The sequence below is a fragment of the Chiloscyllium plagiosum genome, unplaced genomic scaffold (assembly GCF_037043375.1).
Source record: "Chiloscyllium plagiosum isolate Xiang-an unplaced genomic scaffold, Cpla_swu_hap1 HiC_scaffold_6, whole genome shotgun sequence".
Classification (NCBI taxonomy): Eukaryota; Metazoa; Chordata; class Chondrichthyes; order Orectolobiformes; family Hemiscylliidae; genus Chiloscyllium; species Chiloscyllium plagiosum.
The window spans coordinates 113121339-113141629 of NW_028270144.1; the positions used below are offsets into that span (position 1 = coordinate 113121339).

Below are 20291 nucleotides of genomic sequence, written 5' to 3' on the forward strand. Positions count from 1 at the left end.
TGGGTTTCCTCCCACAGTCCAAAGAGGCCCCACTGAAGCCTCCTCCCACCCCTTCTTAGCTAACGCCATCTTCAATAGCATATATTCAAAATGCTTATTTGCAATACCCTGAAATGCATCAATCAAGAGGGCTGCCTCGTCATTAATAATATCGAGCATCTTGAGTTTTGTTGGAGTTGCACTCAACCAGACTAGTGAAGAGCATTCCATAACACTCATGTTATAAAATGGTAAAGATATACATGAAGTAAATGAAAAATAGTTTAAAATATATACAGCTTCTGGACATTTTGTTGGTCCCTGTAGACGTGTCTGGGAGAATTCCAATGATTTTTATCCAATGCCCCTGGGCTCACTATATGTCAAACTCCAATCTGTCAGTCAATTTCCCCTTGTTCTCCCATGTATTCATTAACCCACCTAGCTCCATGGAACTACTGGTAAACACTACGCACCTGCATTCGGTATGCTCTAATGCAAAGACAATGGAACAGGAACCAACCAGGCAAGAGAAGACTCACATGTTTGATCACCATGAGTGAACAGGAATAGACCATCCAGACCTGGCACCAAATAAGAAGAGCTCTGAAGGTCAGTCCAACAAAGATGAATGTTCACTGATAAGCATTAGCCACTCAGAATACTAATGAAACAAACTTGATTAATTTCTTTGAAACAATAGAGAACATTCATGAGGACAGTGTGGTTGTTATGGCTTTTGTCAAAGGTTTAATCATGCGATGCTGGGCCAGCATTTATTGAACACCTCTAGCTGCCTTTTAAAAGGTGATGGTAAGCTGCTTTCTTGAACCACTGTAGTCTGTTTGGTGTGGTGGACCCCAATGCCATGAGGGAGGTGTTCTGGAATTTTAACCTAACAATAGAAGGAACTTCAATATATCTCCAAGTCAGGATGGAGAATGGTTTGGAAAGGAATTCACAGGTAACATGTTACTGTGCATCTGCTGCCCTTGTCCTTGTAAATGGTAATGGCCATGGGTTTAGAATGCACTGTCTAAGGAGCTTTGATGAATTTCTGCAGTGCATCTTGTAGATAGCATTCAGAGCTGCCACTTAGCATCGATGCTGGAAGGAGTGGATATTTATGGATGTGACACCAATCAAGCAGACTGCTTTGTTCTGGATGTTGTCAAACTTCTTGAGTGTTGTTGGAATTGTATAATCTCGACAAATGGGGAGTATTCCATCACACTGCTGACTTGTGCCTTGTACAGGCACAAGGCTTTGGGGAGTTAGGAGATGAGGTACTCACTGCAGGACTTCAAGCTTCTGCCCTCCTCTTGTTGTCACAATATTAATATGGTTAGTCTAATTCAGTTTCTGGTCAATGGTAACCTCCAGGTTATTGATAATAGAGGGATTCAGTGATGGTAATGTCATTGGATATCAATGTCAGTTGTTGTTAATTTTCTATTCCTGGAGATGAAATGCCTGGCACTTGTGTGGTGCAGATGTTGTTTGCCATTTGTCATCCCAAGCTTGGATTTTGTCCAAGTCTTCTTGCATTTGGACATGAACTGCCCCAGTATGTCAGGAGTTACGAATAGTGCTGAACATTGTACACATCGGTAAGCATTCCCACCTGACTTTATGTTGAAGAAAAAAATCACTGATGAAGCAATCGATGATGGTTGGGCCTAGAATACTACCCTGAGGAATTCCTGCAGTTAAAAGAATTGTTTCGGTAAAAGGTGCTGTTACGAAAAGCTCCAAGCTTTTTGTGGTTTATCCAAAAGCTCAGTCAGTAAATTATAGCCCTGTAATCTAAAGGGCAACATTGATTAAATAATTGGCGAAGGAACCAAGACCAAGGGACCAACAAATGCAGGTGTTTTCAGCAATGTCCGCATGCTTTTGAAAGAACTAAACAAAAACTTGACGGGTAAATACACCTAATTAGCTTGTGGGAAAAGAGCAGGGGCACTGGAACTAATTAAACAGTCCTTCCAAGGAGCTGGCACAGTCAGAATGGCTTCCATCTGTACTGCATCTCTCCACAATTCTACAATTTCCAATTGCATCGCCAATGCACAAGCTTCAATCACAGCACTAGGTCAAATTAAAATTACAGCTGTTACTGGCAAAGCAAAGTTATTAAAATAAGAATAATAACGTTTACAGACTGCAGCAACTGTCACAAGAGCACGCATCCAGGAATAGCAGAGTTGGCAATCTCCACACAGCAAATGAAACAAGAAGTCACATTACCTGGTGCCAGCGTTTCCTAACAATGTGCACATCTGGCAATATAAGCCATCAGCGTCACAATTGTTCAATTATTGTACTTCATGCTTGCCAGGCATCAGCGTTAGTGACACTGAGCATCACATTAAAGTCCTTGTAGAGAGATTTAACATCTTATTTATAGATTGTTTTCCCAGCAGATCTAAAAAGGCTGCTGAAACCAGATATAGATGTTCAACCAATCACCTTGTGCAATTAATTTGGGTTTCCCAAATATAACTGTTTGAAAGGCCAGGCGCTAGGCAACTAGAATTGCAAAATTGGTTGCAAACACCCCCTGAGATTTCAAATCCCAAACTAATACTTTGGCAAACTGCTCGACAATGCACATTTTAGACTCGGGCTTTTTATTTTAAAACCAGCACAGTCTGTCATTTTGAAGTATAGCTGGGAACTTCTCACTTTCCAAACGCTGAGCTAAAAACAATGTAAAATTCTCTCCTTACGTTAGAGTTGGTGCAGTAGAATGCAAAGAAATTATGATTAAACTGATTGTGTGGATCCAAATCTATTTGATGGTTTGATTACACAGGTACAGCAAGAGCAAAATATAACCTCCAATGATTTTCTGTACGTAAAGGAGACACAGTCGAAGCTGGTCTTCTGTAAGATGACTCAACATCCATTTGCGTTTTGCTATCCTTTATCTAAATTCTTGGAAAGATTAAATCACCACATTGCTGATTACTCTGTTCCTTCAGACTACAGTGCCTTCACTGAGTTTTCTTTGCCCCCCAAGATGTAGTACTTTTTAGATTCCTGCATTGAACTTTATTAGATATTTATCCACCTACTTCCATAAATCTATTTGGTCCACTTACAATCATGCTTTTTTTTCTTGCAGCTCACCACCCCAACAATTTACTATCATCAGCGAGCTTTGATATCAATTATTTCATAACTCTGTCCAAGTCACTTTTGCAGAAGTAAAAGAAAAAGGCATTGTCTACTTTTTATATGGAATACTTGCTACTGTGCTGTAAAACTGCACAAGAGGATCAACTACCTGCTACATAAACTACCCTACTCACCTTGAAGAAAATAGGGTGGTTTGTAACAATAATTTTACACATCAGACAACAAGTTGAAGATCTATCCCCAGCACACCCTGAATGCTTTCAACAGCTTTGGTGTTAAAGTAATATTTTTAACAATGTAAAATGCCACAATTCTTCTAAATATGGCCCACAACACAGAGCTGCTGAGTACAAGTGCAAGCAGGAAGGTAGGTTGGTTACTAAGATGGTCATGGATCGGTGGAAAACAGCAGGCAGCAAATATTCTAACTGGAGTGGACTGTCCGGTGTGACTTCCACCACTCACAGGCAGAAGTCAGGTCAGTTCCAAAACATTTTCATCAATGATCCTCCTTGTGAAAAGATCAGGTGAAATGGTGAGACAACTTTTGCAAGTTTAACTGACAAATTGAGAACTGTCTGAAAGTTTAGCCAGTGTTTCCAGTGAAAGGCAGAATCCAATGACCACTGATGTGCGCACACCAGATGCTGTTCTCTTCTAGTCTGGAGTTCTAAACTCATGCAATCATACAGCATGGAAACAGACCCTTCGACCCAACTTGACCCAATCAAGTTTCCCAAACTAATTTAGACCCACTTGCCTGCATCACTCCCCTACCCTGGGGAAAAGATCTTGACTTTCATCTTACTATGCCCCTCATAATTTTATAAACCTATAATATGGTCACTCCTCAGCATCCTACATTCCAGGAAAAAAAATCCCAGCCTTTCCTTATAAATCAAACCTTCCAGTCACAATGGCATCCTTGTAAATCTCTTTTGCACATTTTCCAGTTTAATAACATCCTGCTTTTAGGAGGGTGACCAGATTTGTACACAGTACTCCCACTGCGGCCTTATCCATGTCTTGGACATAGAACAGAGAACATAGAACAATACAGCGCAGAACAGGCCCTTCGGCTCTCAATCTTGTGCCGACCTATGAACTATTCTCCCCCTACACTATCCCATCATCATCCATGTGCTTATCCAAGGATTGTTTAAATCTCCCTAATATGGCTGTGTTAGACGCAGGTAGGGCATTCTACGCTCTTACCACTCCCTGAGTAAAGAACCTGCCTCTGACATCTGTCTTAAATCTATCACCCCTCAATTTGTAGTTACGCCCCCTTGGACAAGCTGACGTCATCATCCTAGGAAAAAGACTATCACTGTCTATCCTATGTAATCCTCTGATCATCTTGTATGTCACTACCAAATCCCCTCTTAGCCTTCTTCTTTCCAATGAGAACAGACCCAAGTCTCTCAGCATTTCCTCCTGACCAGGCAACATCCTGGTAAATCTCCTCTGCACCTTTTCCAATGCTTCCACACCCTTCCCAAAATATGGCGACCAGAACTGTACACAATATTCCAAATGTAGCCGCATTAGCGTTTTGCATAGTTGCAACATGATATTGCAGTTCCAGAACTTAATCCCTCTACCGATTAAACCTAACACACCATATGCCTTCTTCACAGCACTATCAACCTGGGTGGCAACCTTCAGGGATCCATGTACATGGACTCCAAGATCCTTCTGCACATCCACACTACCAAGAATCTTTCCATTGACCCAGTACTCTGCCTTCCTGTTATTCTTTCCAAAGTGAATTACCTCACATTTAGCTGCATTGAACTCCATTTGCCATCTCTCAGCCCATTTCTGCAGTTTATCCAAGTCCTCCCTGCAACCTGTAACATTCTTCCAAACTGCCCACTACTCCACTGACTTTAGTGTCATCTGCAAATTTACTAATCCATCCACCTATGCCTGTATCTAAATCATTTATAAAAATGACAAATAGCAGTGGTCCCAAAACAGATCCTTGTGACACACTACTGGTAACCAGACTCCAGGCTGACATCCATGACACTCAACTCCTGCACTCAATGTTCTAAGTGATGAAGGCCAGTACGCCAAATGGTTTCTTCTTCACCCTGCCTATGCACATTGGAGACACAGTACGCACTCTCTCCACATCCACTTCACCACCATAGCACCCCCGCATCCCCCCCGCCCACACCACCCAAACTTTGGGGTAGCCAAAGTTAATGAATTCTTATTTTCAACCTTTGTACCTCACTTCATCATATTTCTCAGTAAGTTGACAAGGACGTCTTGTCGAGAGACAAAAAACCTGCAGATGCTGGAATCCAAAGTAGACAGGCAGGAGGCTGGAAACTCACAGCACGCCAGGCAGCATCAGGAGGTGGAGAAGTCTACATTTCAGATGTAACCCTTCCTCAGGACTGGAGTTCTGAAGAAGGGTTACACCCAAAACGTTGACTTCTCCACCTCCTGATGTTGTCGAGCTTGCTGGGTTCCTCCAGCCTCCTGCCTGTCTACTAAGGAAGTCTTGTCAGCCTTGCTTAGACCAAGGAACATCAATGAAACTTGCAACAGGGATGTTAATAGAAAATTAAAACAAACATCACCAAACCATATCACAAATCAATCCACCAAAGTTCTTCAAGTATGACTTTGAATTTAATTACACTGCAATTACAAAAGATGTCCATCCATTTTGAATGTTACACACGCTGCAAAATCGAATCAATAATTATATTGGAAAAGGATACGTGTGTTTTCGAATGGTGAAACAGCTACCATTTGTCTTCTATTCCCAGGTCCTGGATAAGAGCTAAACAAAACCTGAAATAATTACAAAATGAAGCAGTTGTAAACTATTTTCATTTCAGCTCAAAGTTCAACAAAATAGTTTATATTTATATGGCACCTTTAACATCATAAACTTCCAAAAGTGCCTCACAGGAATGTTCTACTTCATGCTCTTTTGTGTCTGGAGGTATCTGATCCACAGCACTAGTAAAGGCAGGAGGCAGGTGCCAAGTCCATCCGAGCTGCAACAAGGATCAAATCCATAAGACTATAAGATGTAGGAGCAGAATCAGGCAATTCAGCCCATCGAGTCTGTTCCACCATTCAATCACGGCTGATGTGTTTCTCAACTCTATTCTCCTGCCTTCTCCCCATAACCCTTGAGCCCATTACTAATCAAGAACCTATCTATTGCTATCTGAATTACATTCAATGACTTGGCCTCCACAGCCCTCTGCAGCAATGAGTTCCACAGATTCATCATCCTCTGGCTCAAGAAATTCCCCTTTATCTCAGATCTAAAAGATCATCCCTTCACTAGTGGAACCGTCTTCTCCACATCCACTCTAACCAGGCCTCTGAGTATTCTGTAAGCTATGCTATTGGGATCCATCTGATCCTCACTGGCTCACCAACCAAATAAGCCAAGCAGAGAGCCACTAATGAAGAGAAACTGGTACAAAATGGCAAGTTTACTCAGAACACAAAGACTCTGAAACATTGATTCTCTAAATGGCAGTATTACAAGACTGAGAATGTTACACTTGTTCATGTGGGTAGATAAAGACCCGGGTTCAATTCCTCCCTCAGACAACTGTCTGTGTGGGGTTTGCACATTCTCCCCATGTCTGCGTGGGTTTCCTCCCACAGTCCAAAGACGTGCAGGACCTGTGAATTGGCCGCGCTAAATTGCCCGTAGTATTAGGTGCATTAGTCAGGGGTCAATGTAGGGGAATGGGTCAGGGCGGGTTGCTCTTCGGAGGGTCGGTGTGGACTTGTTGGGCCGAAAGGCCTGTTTCCACACTGTAGGGAATCTAATCTAATCAAAACAAATGATAGAAGGATATCAAGCTGAATACTGACAATCAACTTGAATTTGGACAGTGGGCACGGACCATTCAGACCGGTCAGAATGTTACATGAGGTCGATTTTCACTTCATGCCTCATGAAAAGCCTCCTGTCTAAAGCCATCGAGAATGACCTAAAATGTGGCAAAGTGTCGAGACACCAACAGTGTTTCACACAGAAGGTCGCAGCCACAAAGAAAGGAGGATGATTGGTAATTGAAATAACTCCACAGGGATCAGTATCCTGCCACCAGGTCACACTTTATTTACATGTGCATAGTACACAACACTAACCCAGCTAATTCAGAGCTGGCTCCTAGAGTGAGTAGAACCCCTGATACTCCTGTTTTTTTTTGGAGATACTCCAGTTTATCTTTGTCAGCCAGAGCTCCCTGATTGGACCAGATTAATTGTCCCAATCAGGGTACTCATATTCTATGATTTCCACATGCTGACCTCATTCTAATCACTGGAGTAATGACACAGATATACAGGGATTGAGGTAGGGGGCAAGGGAGGAGATGAGGGAGACTCCTAGAGCATGGAAGGCCAATGGATCCTAGGGAGCTTTCCTGCTTAATTTAACAAGAAAGTAATCAACTGAAAATTATGTTTATAAACCCTTCTCACCCTATTCTGGCTTCTACGTGACCTTACACTGTATGTGACATGTGAGGATTGACCCCTTGTGGATCCATGTAAATTGGACCATTGTTTGCCTGCAGTGAGAATTGCAGCTAACTTCAAAGATGAAATGTCCACAGGAAGGGAAGGTCTATTTCTGGGCTGAAATCTAGAGTTGGATCATCTTAACCCACCCCACGAACCATTTTCACGAGCTCAGAGTTAAACTGTTAACTCGATTTCTCCTCTACTGGTGCTGCCCAATCTCTTGAGCATTTCCTAAATTTCTAGTTTTATTTCAGATTCCCAGCGCAGTCCTTTGGGCTTACGCAGATGTTAAGCTATTCATTTAGCTTTCAGTAAGATAGCAGAGAAATTAATGTAATTCATAACAAAAGCCATTAATACTTGTACTAATTCCACTTTGTTATTTAATAGATGTCATATAGGTGCCATTATTACAGCAGAAGAAATAATGCTTTATGAATTAACATATCACCAGCAGTAATTTCAAATTTCTACGATGTGGAGGAGCCGGTGTTTGACTGGGTTTGACGAAGTTAAAAATCACGCAACACCAGGTTTTGGACCAACAGGTTTATTTGGAAGCACTAGCTTTCTGAGCGCTGCTCCTTCGTCAGGTGAACAAAGCTTGTGATCTCAAATAAACTTGTTGGACTATAACCTGGTATTTTGTGACTTCTGACTTCAAATTTCTAAGCCTATTGTTATGATCGTAGATGGTATTATTACAAAGCAAGTCAGATCCCAGAATGAAATCTGGGTTGATAGAACATTTTTAAAAATTTAATATGGCAGTCTTTTGCTGAAAACATAAGTACACAGGCTGATTTTAACAATAAAACAGAAGGTTATTACACAAAGTAAATCTAAAACTGAAGAGTAAACAATGCCATCTAAACATAAAATAGGTTAAAACATTTCAAAATATATGGAAAACAAAGTCCCACCATCATCATTTTACGGTTAATCAAAATCCAGAGACATTTTCCTGCCTTATCAAATTTCTAAGTTTAACTGAACTGCATCTTCTCAGTTGTAATCCTGTGAGCCGTGAGGCTTTTCCCTTTAACTACTCATAGAACTGAGAACTTAAAATCATAGAGCTGTACAGCATGGAAACAGACCCTTCAGTCCAACTTGTCCATGCCAACCAGATATCCTAAATTAATTTAGTCCTATTTGCCAGCAGTTGGCCCATATCCCTCTAAACCCTTCCTATTCATATACCCATCCAGATAACTTTTAAATAGCACAATTTACCAGCCTCCACCACTTCCTCTGGCAGCTCATTCCATACACGCACTACCTACTGCATGAGAAAAGTTGCCCCTTAGATCCATTTCACCTACCATAAGACACCTATTTTGGATATCCAAATTTCTATATTGCTCCTTTGCTGGAATTAAGACAGTCTTTGTTTTTGCTCTGGGTGCTATCACCATTTGTTCCACTCACTCCTCCTCCCACTCAATCAGCAGCATTACACTCAGGCCCTGAAGAAGATGTGGCCTGACCTGCTGAGTTTCTCCAGTGCGTCTGCCGTATTTTGTTTTTGCTTGGGGCTCTGGATATCGCACACAGTGATATTACCATCAAGTTACCACCTGCCTCCTTCATTAAACCACACAACAATAACATTTTACAATTCATATCACTTTTCACACAGTAAAACATCATAAAGGGCTTCACAGTAGCTCTATTGGACAGCACAATGATACAGTGAATAACCTCCATTTCCAAGGTATAATGCCCATCTGACAGCAAGTAACAGTGGGCTTGATTAATTAGGTTTTGTACTGGGTCACTGTTTGTACTCACAAGACAGCATAAGTGAAAACTTTGTACAGCTATCTCTACATGAAAGAACGGGAAACTGATCACCTACTGAGCAAACAACAACAAAGATGAAGAGGCTGGAAATCTTCAGAACTCTTAAAATGCATCTGCAAAAAAAGAAACAAATCAAAGAGGTGTAAATATAGACACAAATCAACATTTGAGCATATTTGCTTAATTGACTGTGATTGACAGTAATACGGTTCAGATTTGACTTTCAAAGGAGACACAATCATAAAATCCTCACATTATACAAACAAACAATGATTATTCTGATCTAGAAACATAAAAATTGGAGGTGGCCATTCAGCATCTTGAACATATTCTATCACGTAAGGAGATCATGGTTGAAATATAGGGAAATCAAAGGTTATAGAGAACAGCAGGAAAGTGGACGTGAACAATGGTGGAACAGCCATGATCCTACCGAATGGCAGAGTAGGCTCAAGGACCCAAACAACCTGCACCTGTTCCTATTTGTAATGATCTTATTAGAAGGTCCACAAATGCACCTTCACCCTTCATTCCTTACTCACCTAAATTTAACTGAAATCCATCAAGCTTAGACTGTACATTACAACCATTCTAGCACTAATTACCTTTTGTCAATAAGAGTTTCAAATGTCAACGCGCATGTTTGGCAAAATTACATGACTTCTCCAAGGCAATTTAAAAATTCATTCATGGAATATGGATGCCACTGCCTGGCTCAGTATTTATTGTCTGTCCCTAGTTGCCCTTGAGAAGGTGGTGGTGAGCTGCCTTCTTGAAAAACTGAAGTGCATTTGCTGTAAGTGGAACCACAATGTCACTGGGAGGGTATTCCAGGATTTGGACCCAGTGACACTGAAGGAACAGTGATATATTTCCAAGTCGGATAGTGTGTGGTTAGAAGGGGAACTTGCAGGTGGTGATGTTTACATGTATTTGCTGCCCTTGTCCCTCTAGCTGGCAGCCGTGGGTTTGGAGAGTGCTGCCAGAACAGTCTTGGAAAGGTTCTCCAGTGCATCATACAGATGGTACATACTACTGCTCCTGAGTGGAGGTGGTGAAGTGAGTGAATACTTGTGGATGTGCTGTCAATCAAGTGGGCTGCTTTGTCCTGGTTGGGGTTAAGCTTCTTGGCACTCATCAAGCCAAGTGGGAAGTATGCCATCCTGACTTGTACTTGCAGATCATGAACAGGTTTTGGAAGTCAAGAAGAGAATTACTTGTTGTAGGATTCTTAGCTACCAAGAAATCCTTGCAGACACGTTATTTACATGGTTGGACCAGTTCAGTTTCTCATCAATAGTAATCCCAGGATTGATTCTTTGAAATTCAGTGATGGTATTTCCATTAAATGGCATGGGGTAATGGTCAGATTCTCTCTTATTGGGGCTCACATTTGTCTGGCATGAATGTTATTTTCCAACCCAAATCACTCCACAACCAAACTTGCTGCATATGAACATGGACTGCTTCAGTAACGAGGAGATGTGAATAGTGCTGAATAGTGTACAATCTTCAGCGAACATCCCTACTTCTGATCTTATGATAGAGTGAAGATCATTAATGAAGCATCTGAAGATGGTTGGGTTTAGGACACTGCCCTTAGGAACTCCTGTAGAGATGTTCTGGAGCTGAGATGACTGACCTCCAACAAACATAATCATCTTGCTGTGAGCCAGATATGATACCAATCAACAGCAAGTTTTGCACTGTCCTCTTCCCATTGACTCCAGTTTTGCTGGGGCTGCCTGATGCCACATCCTGGTGAACATTTGTTGCATTTCCTTTACGACAGTAACATCTCTCCCGAGATGAGAACAAAACTACACGCAATACTCCAGATGTTTCTAACCAGGCTCCTCTACAGTGAAGTAAAACTTCACTACACCTGTAATATCTACCTGCCAATGTGAGGTGGCATTCACTTTACAAATGAGTGCATATATCCTATTGAATAAATACAGAGCATCGCTCCTACAGGGTGGCCTACGTGGTACTCTATAACCCCACTGCCAACATCACCACCCCCTCCCCCACCATCATCACCCCCTCCCCTACCCCACACCACCACCATCTCCCAAATATAGCACATGGAATTCAAAGCACAGAAACCAGCTGTTTAGCACAACTGGTCTCTACCAGTTCTAATGACTCATTCAATTTGAAATGTTAACTTTGTTTCTCCATCTCCACAGATGCTGCCAAACCAAATGAGTATTTCCAACGCTTTGTGTTCGTATTTCAACTTTCCAGAATTTACCGTACCACAAAACCTTTTTTTTTAAACCGGCACCTACGCGATCAGGAGTGTGCAGTTCATTCAAATGATCCAGATAATCAAGAGACACGCGTAACCACAGTAAACCCTAATCAAGCGAAGCTCCAAGATATCAACCTCCCTCAAAGGATTCAATATGAAAACATCAACACACCTCCTCAATTCGATGTAAACCAACACAGTAAGTAATAAAAATGTAACTCAGGGAGTATACACACCACAGTTAAACTTTATTTAGAAGATAAATACTCAGACATTGCAGTAGATCGAAGTATTTGAGGTATATTATTTCTGCCGGTTTATCAAGCCGCTGGTTAAAACAAAGTTTTATTTTTATCATGGTCTCTGCCAGCATTTAGGCTCCATGTGAACCTCTTCCCTCTTTCTGCAATTTCCTTTATTCCTTTCTCCTTCATGTGATTATTTAGTCTGCCCAACAATTGCATGTAATCACCTCAGCTACTATTTGTGATAGTGAATTCCAAATCCTAACCATTCCTGAAGTTAAGGTTTTTTAGTGACTGTAGTATGGCCATTATTTGGATTTCCCCTCAACTAATAGATTTTCTACATCTACACTATCAACATCTTCATCAAATCTCCATTAAACATATTAGTAAGGTTAACTGCCATTGGGGAAACTAATGAAGAACATCAAAATCAATTCCTCAAGCCTCTAACATCTAACTTGTCACTCCCACCTCAGTATTCCAAAAGTGAACAAAATTTTAAGTGTGCCCCAAGGTTCTGAGATCTGCCTGTATGTAATATAAACTATTGAAATTGTACACATTCAATCATAGAAGTGTTACAGTGCAGACGGAGTCTATTTAGCCCATTATATCTGCACTGTCTCTCCTAGTAAGCAATTTTCCTAGGGCCTTTCTCCCGCCTCTTCTCTGTATCCCTGCACATTCTCCCTTTCAAGATAAAGCTTTAATTCCCCGTTGAAAGCTCCACCAGTCTCTCAGGCAACGCATTCCAAACTCGAAAAATGTGGCGCTGGAAAAGCACAGCAGGTCAGGCAGCATCCGAGGAGCAGGAGAATTGATGTTTTGGGCATGAGCCCTTCATGCATCTGATTCCAGCATCTGCAGTCCCCACCTTCTCCAATGCCTTCCAGACCTCAACCTTTATGTGAAAATATTTTTCATTCTGTCACTTTTTGCTTCTTTTGATAACTAGCTTCAGTGTGTGTCATCTCATTCTTGATTGTCTCATGAGCCTGACAGCTTCTCCCTATATTCTCTGTCACATGATTTTCAGATCATCAATCAAAACTCCTCTCGGTCTTCTCCTCCAAGGTAGACTGCCCCAATTTCTTCAATCTATCTTCAAAACCAATGCTCCTCATCCCTAGAATCATTCTGGTAGATTCACAGATGAGGTGAAAATTGGCAGTGTGGTAAACAGCGAGGTTGAAAGCCTTAGACTACAGGATGATATCGACGGGCTGGTCAATGGAAAATGGAAGTTTATCCAGAAAAATGTGAGGTGATGCATTTTGGGAGGACTAAAAGGCAAGAGATGAATGGAAGGACCCTAAAAAGTACAGAGGAACAGAGGGACCTTTATGTGTATGTCCAAAAATCCTTGCAAGCAACAGCACATAGTCATTTAGAAGGCATTGCCTTTTTCTTATATATTTAAAAAAAACTTGAAGCTAAGACTTTTGTTTTAATAATTGTGGCCTTTACCTTTTGTTAATTCAATTTTCTCTCTTTGCTCACTCATACATACGCACAACTGCAGTCTGGAACTGCTCAAAAGTTGGTTACAGATGCTCTCAGTTCGACATCTTACTTTGTCTGAGGGCACAGGATGTATTCCCAGCAGTTTAGCCAAGTCAATATGTTCATCCTGTAGCCAACTCCTGCTGCACAATGGTTCACTCTCATTTTGCACTTACTCAACACTTCTCACTGGCCCCCACCCCCACCCAAGCTCTCCCTTACCTTAACACAATTATAGCTTTCCATCACAGCCTGCAGCTATTACATTGAGGAACAAGAAAATCTAGCTCGTGACACTTCCTTGCTGATCCATCTCTCGGTGGAATTAAAGCTGCTTCAGAATGAAATTGGTGAAATCTGATATTCAGCAGTTATTTTCAGCTTGGAAGTCACAGGACTGTTCTCCTTACTGACAGCAAAAACTATGTGTTCAAAGATATTCAGCATGTTCCTTGCTATGGAGCAATAAGTATCTCACCCCCTGACTCCACAAAACCTGTCCACAATCAACAAGTCAAAGCTCAGGAGTGTTGTGGAATACTTCCCACTTGCCTGGACGGGTGCAGCTCTAATACTCAAGAGGTTTGGCATCATCCAGGATAAAGGCCACTTGATTGGCACCAGATTCACAAGGAAGTGGCATGGCTGATGGCACCACCATAGCCGGTCAAATCTCAGATGGCGACGAAACAGATTACAGACGGGAGGTGGAAGACCTGGAAAGATGGTGCACTGAGAACAACCTAGCTCTCAATGCCGGCAAAACCAAGAAACTCATTATTGACTTTTGGCGGGATGTTACTTATGCCACCCCCCCCCCCCCGCCCCCCACACACACATTAACAGCACAGAGGTGCAATGAGTGGAGTGTGTCAAGCTCCTGGGAGTGGTCCATCGACTACTGATACTTAGCCGCAAGATTCACCGCAGAAACGTACCAACAGCTCCTTAGACAGTACCTTCAATAAGCAAGACAACTAGAGTCTAGAAGGTTAGGGGTAACAGATACATATGAACACTACCTGCACGATCCCCTCCAAGCTACTCAACTCAGAAATATATCATCTCTCCTTCAGTGTCACTGGGTCAAAATCCTGGAAATCCCTCCCAAACAGCATGTGGATCAACCCACAGCACATGGACTGGAGCTGTTCAAGATGGCACAGAGCCATTACCTTCTCAAGGGCAACTAAGAGCGAGCAATAAATGCTGGCCAGCCATCAACACCCATGTCTCATGAATAAATAAGAACAATTCAAGTATGTCAGAGTCAAAAATAACAATTTGTGAATTGAATTGAATTGAATTTATTGTCGCGTGTACCAAGGCACAGCGAAAAGCTTTGTCTTGCGAGCAATACAGGCAAATCACAGAGTTAACTAGCATAGATAGTAAATAATAGGTCAACAGCGGCAAAAACAAAAACACAGGTACAAGCGAATGTTAAGAGTTTGAGAGTCCATTCAGTATTCCAACAACAGGGCGGTAGAAACTGTTTCGAAACTGGCTGGTGTGTGTGTTCAGGCTTCTGTACCTTCTCCCAGATGGTAGAGGTTGTAGAAAAACATTACCAGGGTGGGATGGATCTTTGAGAATACTGGCAGCCTTTCCTTGACAGCGGGCCTGTTGACGGAGTCTATAAATGGGAGGTTGGCCTTTGTGATTGTCCAGGCCAAGTTCACCACTCTCTGTAACCGTCTCTGATCTTGAATAGTACAGTCTCCATACCAAGTAGTGATACATCCAGACAGAATGTTCTCGATGGCGCACCTATAAAGGTTGGCAAGGGGTATTTGGCGTCGTGCCAAATTTTCTCAGCTGCTTGAGGAAGAAGAGATGTTGTTGGGTCTTTGTAACCAGTGCATCCGCATGAAGAATCCAAGAAAGCTTGTTGTTGGTGAACACTCCCAGGAGTTTGACACTCTCCACTCGTTCCACCTCTGTGCTGTTAATGTATAGGGGGAGGCATGAGTAACATCCCGCCAAAAGTCAATAATGAGTTCCTAGGTTTTGCCGGCATTGAGAGCTAGGTTGTTCTCAGTACACCATTTTTCCAGGTCTTCCACCACCCATCTGTAGTCTGTTTCGTCGCCATCTGAGATTCAACCGACTATGGTGGTGTCATCATCCATGCCACTTCCTTGATGGTGTCTGATTTTAACAGTCACCATGATGATACAACATGGTAAGACTCCCTTAGAGCTGCATAGATTTTATGCCAATTAAAGAGATAGAGTTACCCAAAGTTTCCTCACTCAGCTCATTTGTACTTTTATTAGTCACTGGCATGAAAACTTGCAGTAATTACCTGGAAACTGGAGAACAACTTTTAAAAGGGCTCAGGTGGTTAGCACTGCTGCCTCACAGCGCCAGGGACACAAGTTTGATTCCAGCCTTGGGCAACGATCCGTGTGGAGTTTTCACACTCTTCCCGTGTCTGCGTGGGTTTCCTCCGGGTGCTCCAGTTTCCTCCCACAATCCAAAGATGTGCAGGTTTGGGTGAATTGGCCATGCTAAGTTGCCATAGAGTTCGGGTATGTGTAGGTTAGGTGCCTTAATCCAGGTAAATGTAAAGCAATAGGGTAGGGGGAATGGGTCTGGATGGGATACTCTTGGGAGGGTCAGTGTGGACTTGTTGGGCCTAATGTTTCCTCACTGTAGAGATTCTATGATTCAACCCGTATATTTCAGCATCTAGCTAAATGGCTCTAAGGTAAGAATACAGCACCTAGGGGTGAAAAATGTGTTGCTGGAAAAGCGCAGCAGGTCAGGCAGCATCAAAGGAACAGGAGAATCGACGTTTCGGACGTAAGCCCTTCTTCAGGAACCTTCCTGAAGAAGGGTTTATGCCCGAAACGTCAATTCTCCTGTTCCTTTGATGCTGCCTGACCTGCTGCGCTTTTCCAGCAACACATTTTTAAGCTCTGATCTCCAGCATCTGCAGTCCTCACTTTCTCCAAGAATACAGCACCTGTCTTACACTCATGACTCTCAGATAACGTCATTCAAAGGTTCATTAATCTTTTCAGTATACAATATTTCAAGAACTACATCTACAATGGGAGCACCTGCCTCCAAAAGGCTACGGGCAATACTGTCCAAAAGAGAACAACACTCTCATGCCCCCTTCAAAGAAATTGAAATCAGGAGATACGGTCACTTGGGATAACAAGAGGTCAGCTGGGATTATCATTCCTCCTGTCTGGAGGGAGTGATATTATCAGATCAGGAGCCAAATCCCTCACTCCAAGACCTGTAAAGCAGTCCTGAAAGAAGATCATTGATCTCACCGGGACAAGCAAGATAGCATGTCGATTCCTTATTGACCCTTCCTCCTGTGGGTACTCTGTGTCCTCCTAAAGCAACACTTGTGCAAATAAATCTTGATTTACACAGACCTATGTAAACAAGTACATATACATATTGCAGATGTGAAGAGCTAGTTCAAAAGAACACAATTTGAATTTTATTCAGATTGTCCTGGTCAGAATGATTGCACAGATAGCCAAAAATCACATAGCAATAATTTGGCATTGAAATCATCAATTAATATATTAATTGGAACCATGTAGGATAAACAGAAACTGCATTCCATGCCAGTCACTGAAATGTATAAAATTGTTGAAACTCTATCCCTTCAGTTAACCAATCATCCAGCAATGCTACCTATTGTTGTATAAAGTAATGGTTCTGAAAAAGTTCATACTGAACTACATTGATTCCATCCATACTGAAGTCATCACTCCGTCTTTAGTTTGAAAAATTGTTAGTGTTCCTCAAGGTTCCAATGGAAACAGATGTGACCTGTCTGGCCCCGATTATGGTAATTACCCCTAATTAGTTAATGTCAATACTTAATGATATAATGTAATGAACTATGCCTTGTTTTGCAAGACAAATTTCCTTTTTGTTAAGACCCTCCCTTGCTCTATTCTCTATTACTGCTAACTGTACAGGTCCTCAGCCTTAGCCTAGAAAGAAGAAGTGGTGGCAGCAACCATCCCATTAACAGACCACCAGAAGATACAACGTGCTGATAAGCCTGGAATCTGAAATGACCACAGCTACCACAAATTAACTGATAGTCGCTAATGAAACGTTCAGTACAAATGTGGAATTTCACCCACACCACAACTCGGTTTTTTGATTATCCAGCACTGCCACCTTCAGCAAGAAAGAGCAAATTTCTTCATAACCATTGTTAATGAAAGTAACAATGCCGTCAGGTTGAAATCATGCAGTGTTGCTTTTGCCAAATTGCTCAAACAAAACTGAATGGAATAATGTATTTGATAAATGGACCGTAAAGCAATCTCATGGTAACCTGATACCCTGAGCTTAGGCCATAATGTGAACGTAAATGATTGGGAAGAAAAACAAGGATTTTCTCAGATTGCATGTGTAACACTACCTTTTTTGTCATTGATTTCCTGGAGAGGACATTGATCTTATCCATGTTGAGGGGAGCGTCCCCCATTTGGGAAAAATGGGACCATGAGAGGAGATCCCCAAGCCTGTGCACTCTGTCCTGAAGTTGTTTAACCTAATGGCCTCCCACTCCCATCCCTGACCCTCTTCAGTTGGGAGAAAGTGAGGACTGCAGATGCTGGAGATCAGAGTCGAAGAGTGTGGTGCTGGAAAAGCACAGCCGGTCAGGCAGCATCTGAGGAGCAGGAGAGTCAACATTTCTGGCATTAGCCCTTCATCAGGAATGGCATAAGTCCATAACATCGACTCTCCAGCTATTTGGATGCTGCCTGACCTGCTGTGCTTTTCCAGTGTCTCTACTGGTGGGCTATGAATTGTGTCCAGGTGGATAGTGGCCTAAAATGCCATTAATTGACTGTTTAAAGCCTTCAATTATGGTGAGATTGGGCAGGCTTATCAATGCCATACCTACCCCTTTACAAAATCATTGCCAGGTCCACTACAGGTTAAATTTATGGTTTTTGCTCCACATTCGTAAACTCACTTGGAAGTGATACTGAGACTTGTCCTAAATGGTTAGACAGTGTACTATAAAAATGTATCAACATAAGGCAAATTAGGGCAGGACCTTTGGGGGCAGGTACACAGTTCCCTGAAGGTGGAGTCACAGCTAGATAGGGTAGTGAAGGCAGTGTTTGATACACTTGCCTTCATTGGTCAGATGTCATTGCAGCTGTACAGGACATGGGTTAGGCCACTTTTGGAATACTGCACTTAATTCTGGTCTCCCTGATATTGGAGGCAGTAAAGATTTACCAGGATGTTGCTGGGGTTAGAGGGTTTGCGTAATAGGGAAAGGCTGAATAGACTGGTGCTGTTTTCCCTGGAGCATCAGAGGCTGAGGGGTGACCTTACAGAGGTTTATAAAATCATTAGGGGTGTGAATATGGTGAATAGCCAAGGTCTTATCCCCAGGGTAGGGGAGTTCAAAACTAGAAGGCATAGATTTAAGGTGAGAGGAGAAATCTTTAAAAGGGACCTGAGGGATAACTTTTTCACAGAGGGTGGTGCATGTATGGAATGAGCTGCCAGAGGAAGTCGTGGAGCCTGATACAATTACAACATTTAAAAAGTATCTGGATGGGTATATGGATAGCAAGGGTTTAGAGGGATATGGGTCAAATGCTGGCAGATGTGACTGTCTCAATGTCACTATCTATGGTTGTTCTCTAGTAATTTCTGGGATCTGGGTTTATTGAAATTTGGGAGGGGGGGGGTCAAGTTGTAAGTAAATATTAAATTTTATTGAACTATGTCTTCCAATTACATCAGGACAAGATTTTACACAGGGCTTCTATGAAGAAATTTCCTGGTATCTGGTAGTCATGTGATTATACATCACTGATGATGCTTTTTATCTTGCCTACATATTACCATTCGCCCATTACAATACATACAGAACCACTATCAAACAAAACTTGAGACCTAGAGAGGTAAGGAGGTTTTAGGACAGTGACCAAAGGTTTGGTCAAAGATAAGGAGATAGGGAACATCTCACAGGAAGAATAAATGCGGCAGACATTTAGAGGAGGAAATTCTAGAACATAAATACAAGAAAGCTGAAGCTGTGGATAAAGTGATGAAATCAAGGGTCAATGAATGACCAGAATCAGAAAGATAAAGAGAGCTTTAAGGACTGTTGTGCTGAAGGAGATTGCAGAGTTAGGAAGAGGTGGACAAATGGAAGAATTTGAAGCTAGGTATGAGAATTTTAAAATTGAGGCTTGACTGGACTGGGAGCTAATGGAGGCAAGGAAGCGATGGGTGAATGTTGCAAGCTTTGGTAAAGGCTACAGAATTTTGAATTTTATAGAGGGTGCAGTGTGGTGGACCAGCAAGAGACCATTCAGACAGTCAGGCCTAATTGTAAAAAAAATTCATGAGTTGGGCTTTTAGAAGAAATGGATGATCCTAAACAGATGGAGGAAAATGGGTCTTGTAATTGAGAAGATAAAAGGCCAGGAGTTGTTTTCCCTGGAGCATCAGAGGCTGAGGGGTGACCTTACAGAGGTTTATAAAATCATTAGGGGCATGAATATGGTGAATAGCCAAGGTCTCATTCCCAGGGTTGGGGAGTTTAAGGTGAGAGGAAAAATCTTTAAAAGGGACCTAAGGGGCAGGAGTTCAACTTGGGAATCATATAGGGATGCACACAGTCAAATTCAGCCTCAGACAGACTGTAGGAGGGGGGATGGAGTTGGTAGCTCACGTTTGTAACATGCATCAACTCTGCCTGCATGAGGAATATGATGTGTAGCATGGGCCCATGAAGCTCAATCAAGCAAGATCAAAGCCTTTCCAAGCAGAGAGGAGGAAACCAGAGAGAAAATGAAACTAGTCATCAG

General features: G+C 42.1%; 1 protein-coding gene across 4 annotated transcripts in view; it reads right to left on the reverse strand.

Annotated features, from left to right (window-relative positions):
- oca2 (oculocutaneous albinism II) overlaps positions 1–20291 on the reverse strand; it is a 546847-nt gene that overhangs the window by 394907 nt on the left and 131649 nt on the right. For all 4 annotated transcript variants that reach the window (XM_043692289.2, XM_087987811.1, XM_043692287.2 and 1 more), the window contains exons 5-6: positions 9506–9563; positions 5865–5937 (exon numbers count right to left, since the gene is read on the reverse strand). In XM_043692289.2, the coding sequence (XP_043548224.1) occupies positions 5865–5937; positions 9506–9563 (131 nt within the window). The remainder of the gene's footprint in view (positions 1–5864; positions 5938–9505; positions 9564–20291) is intronic.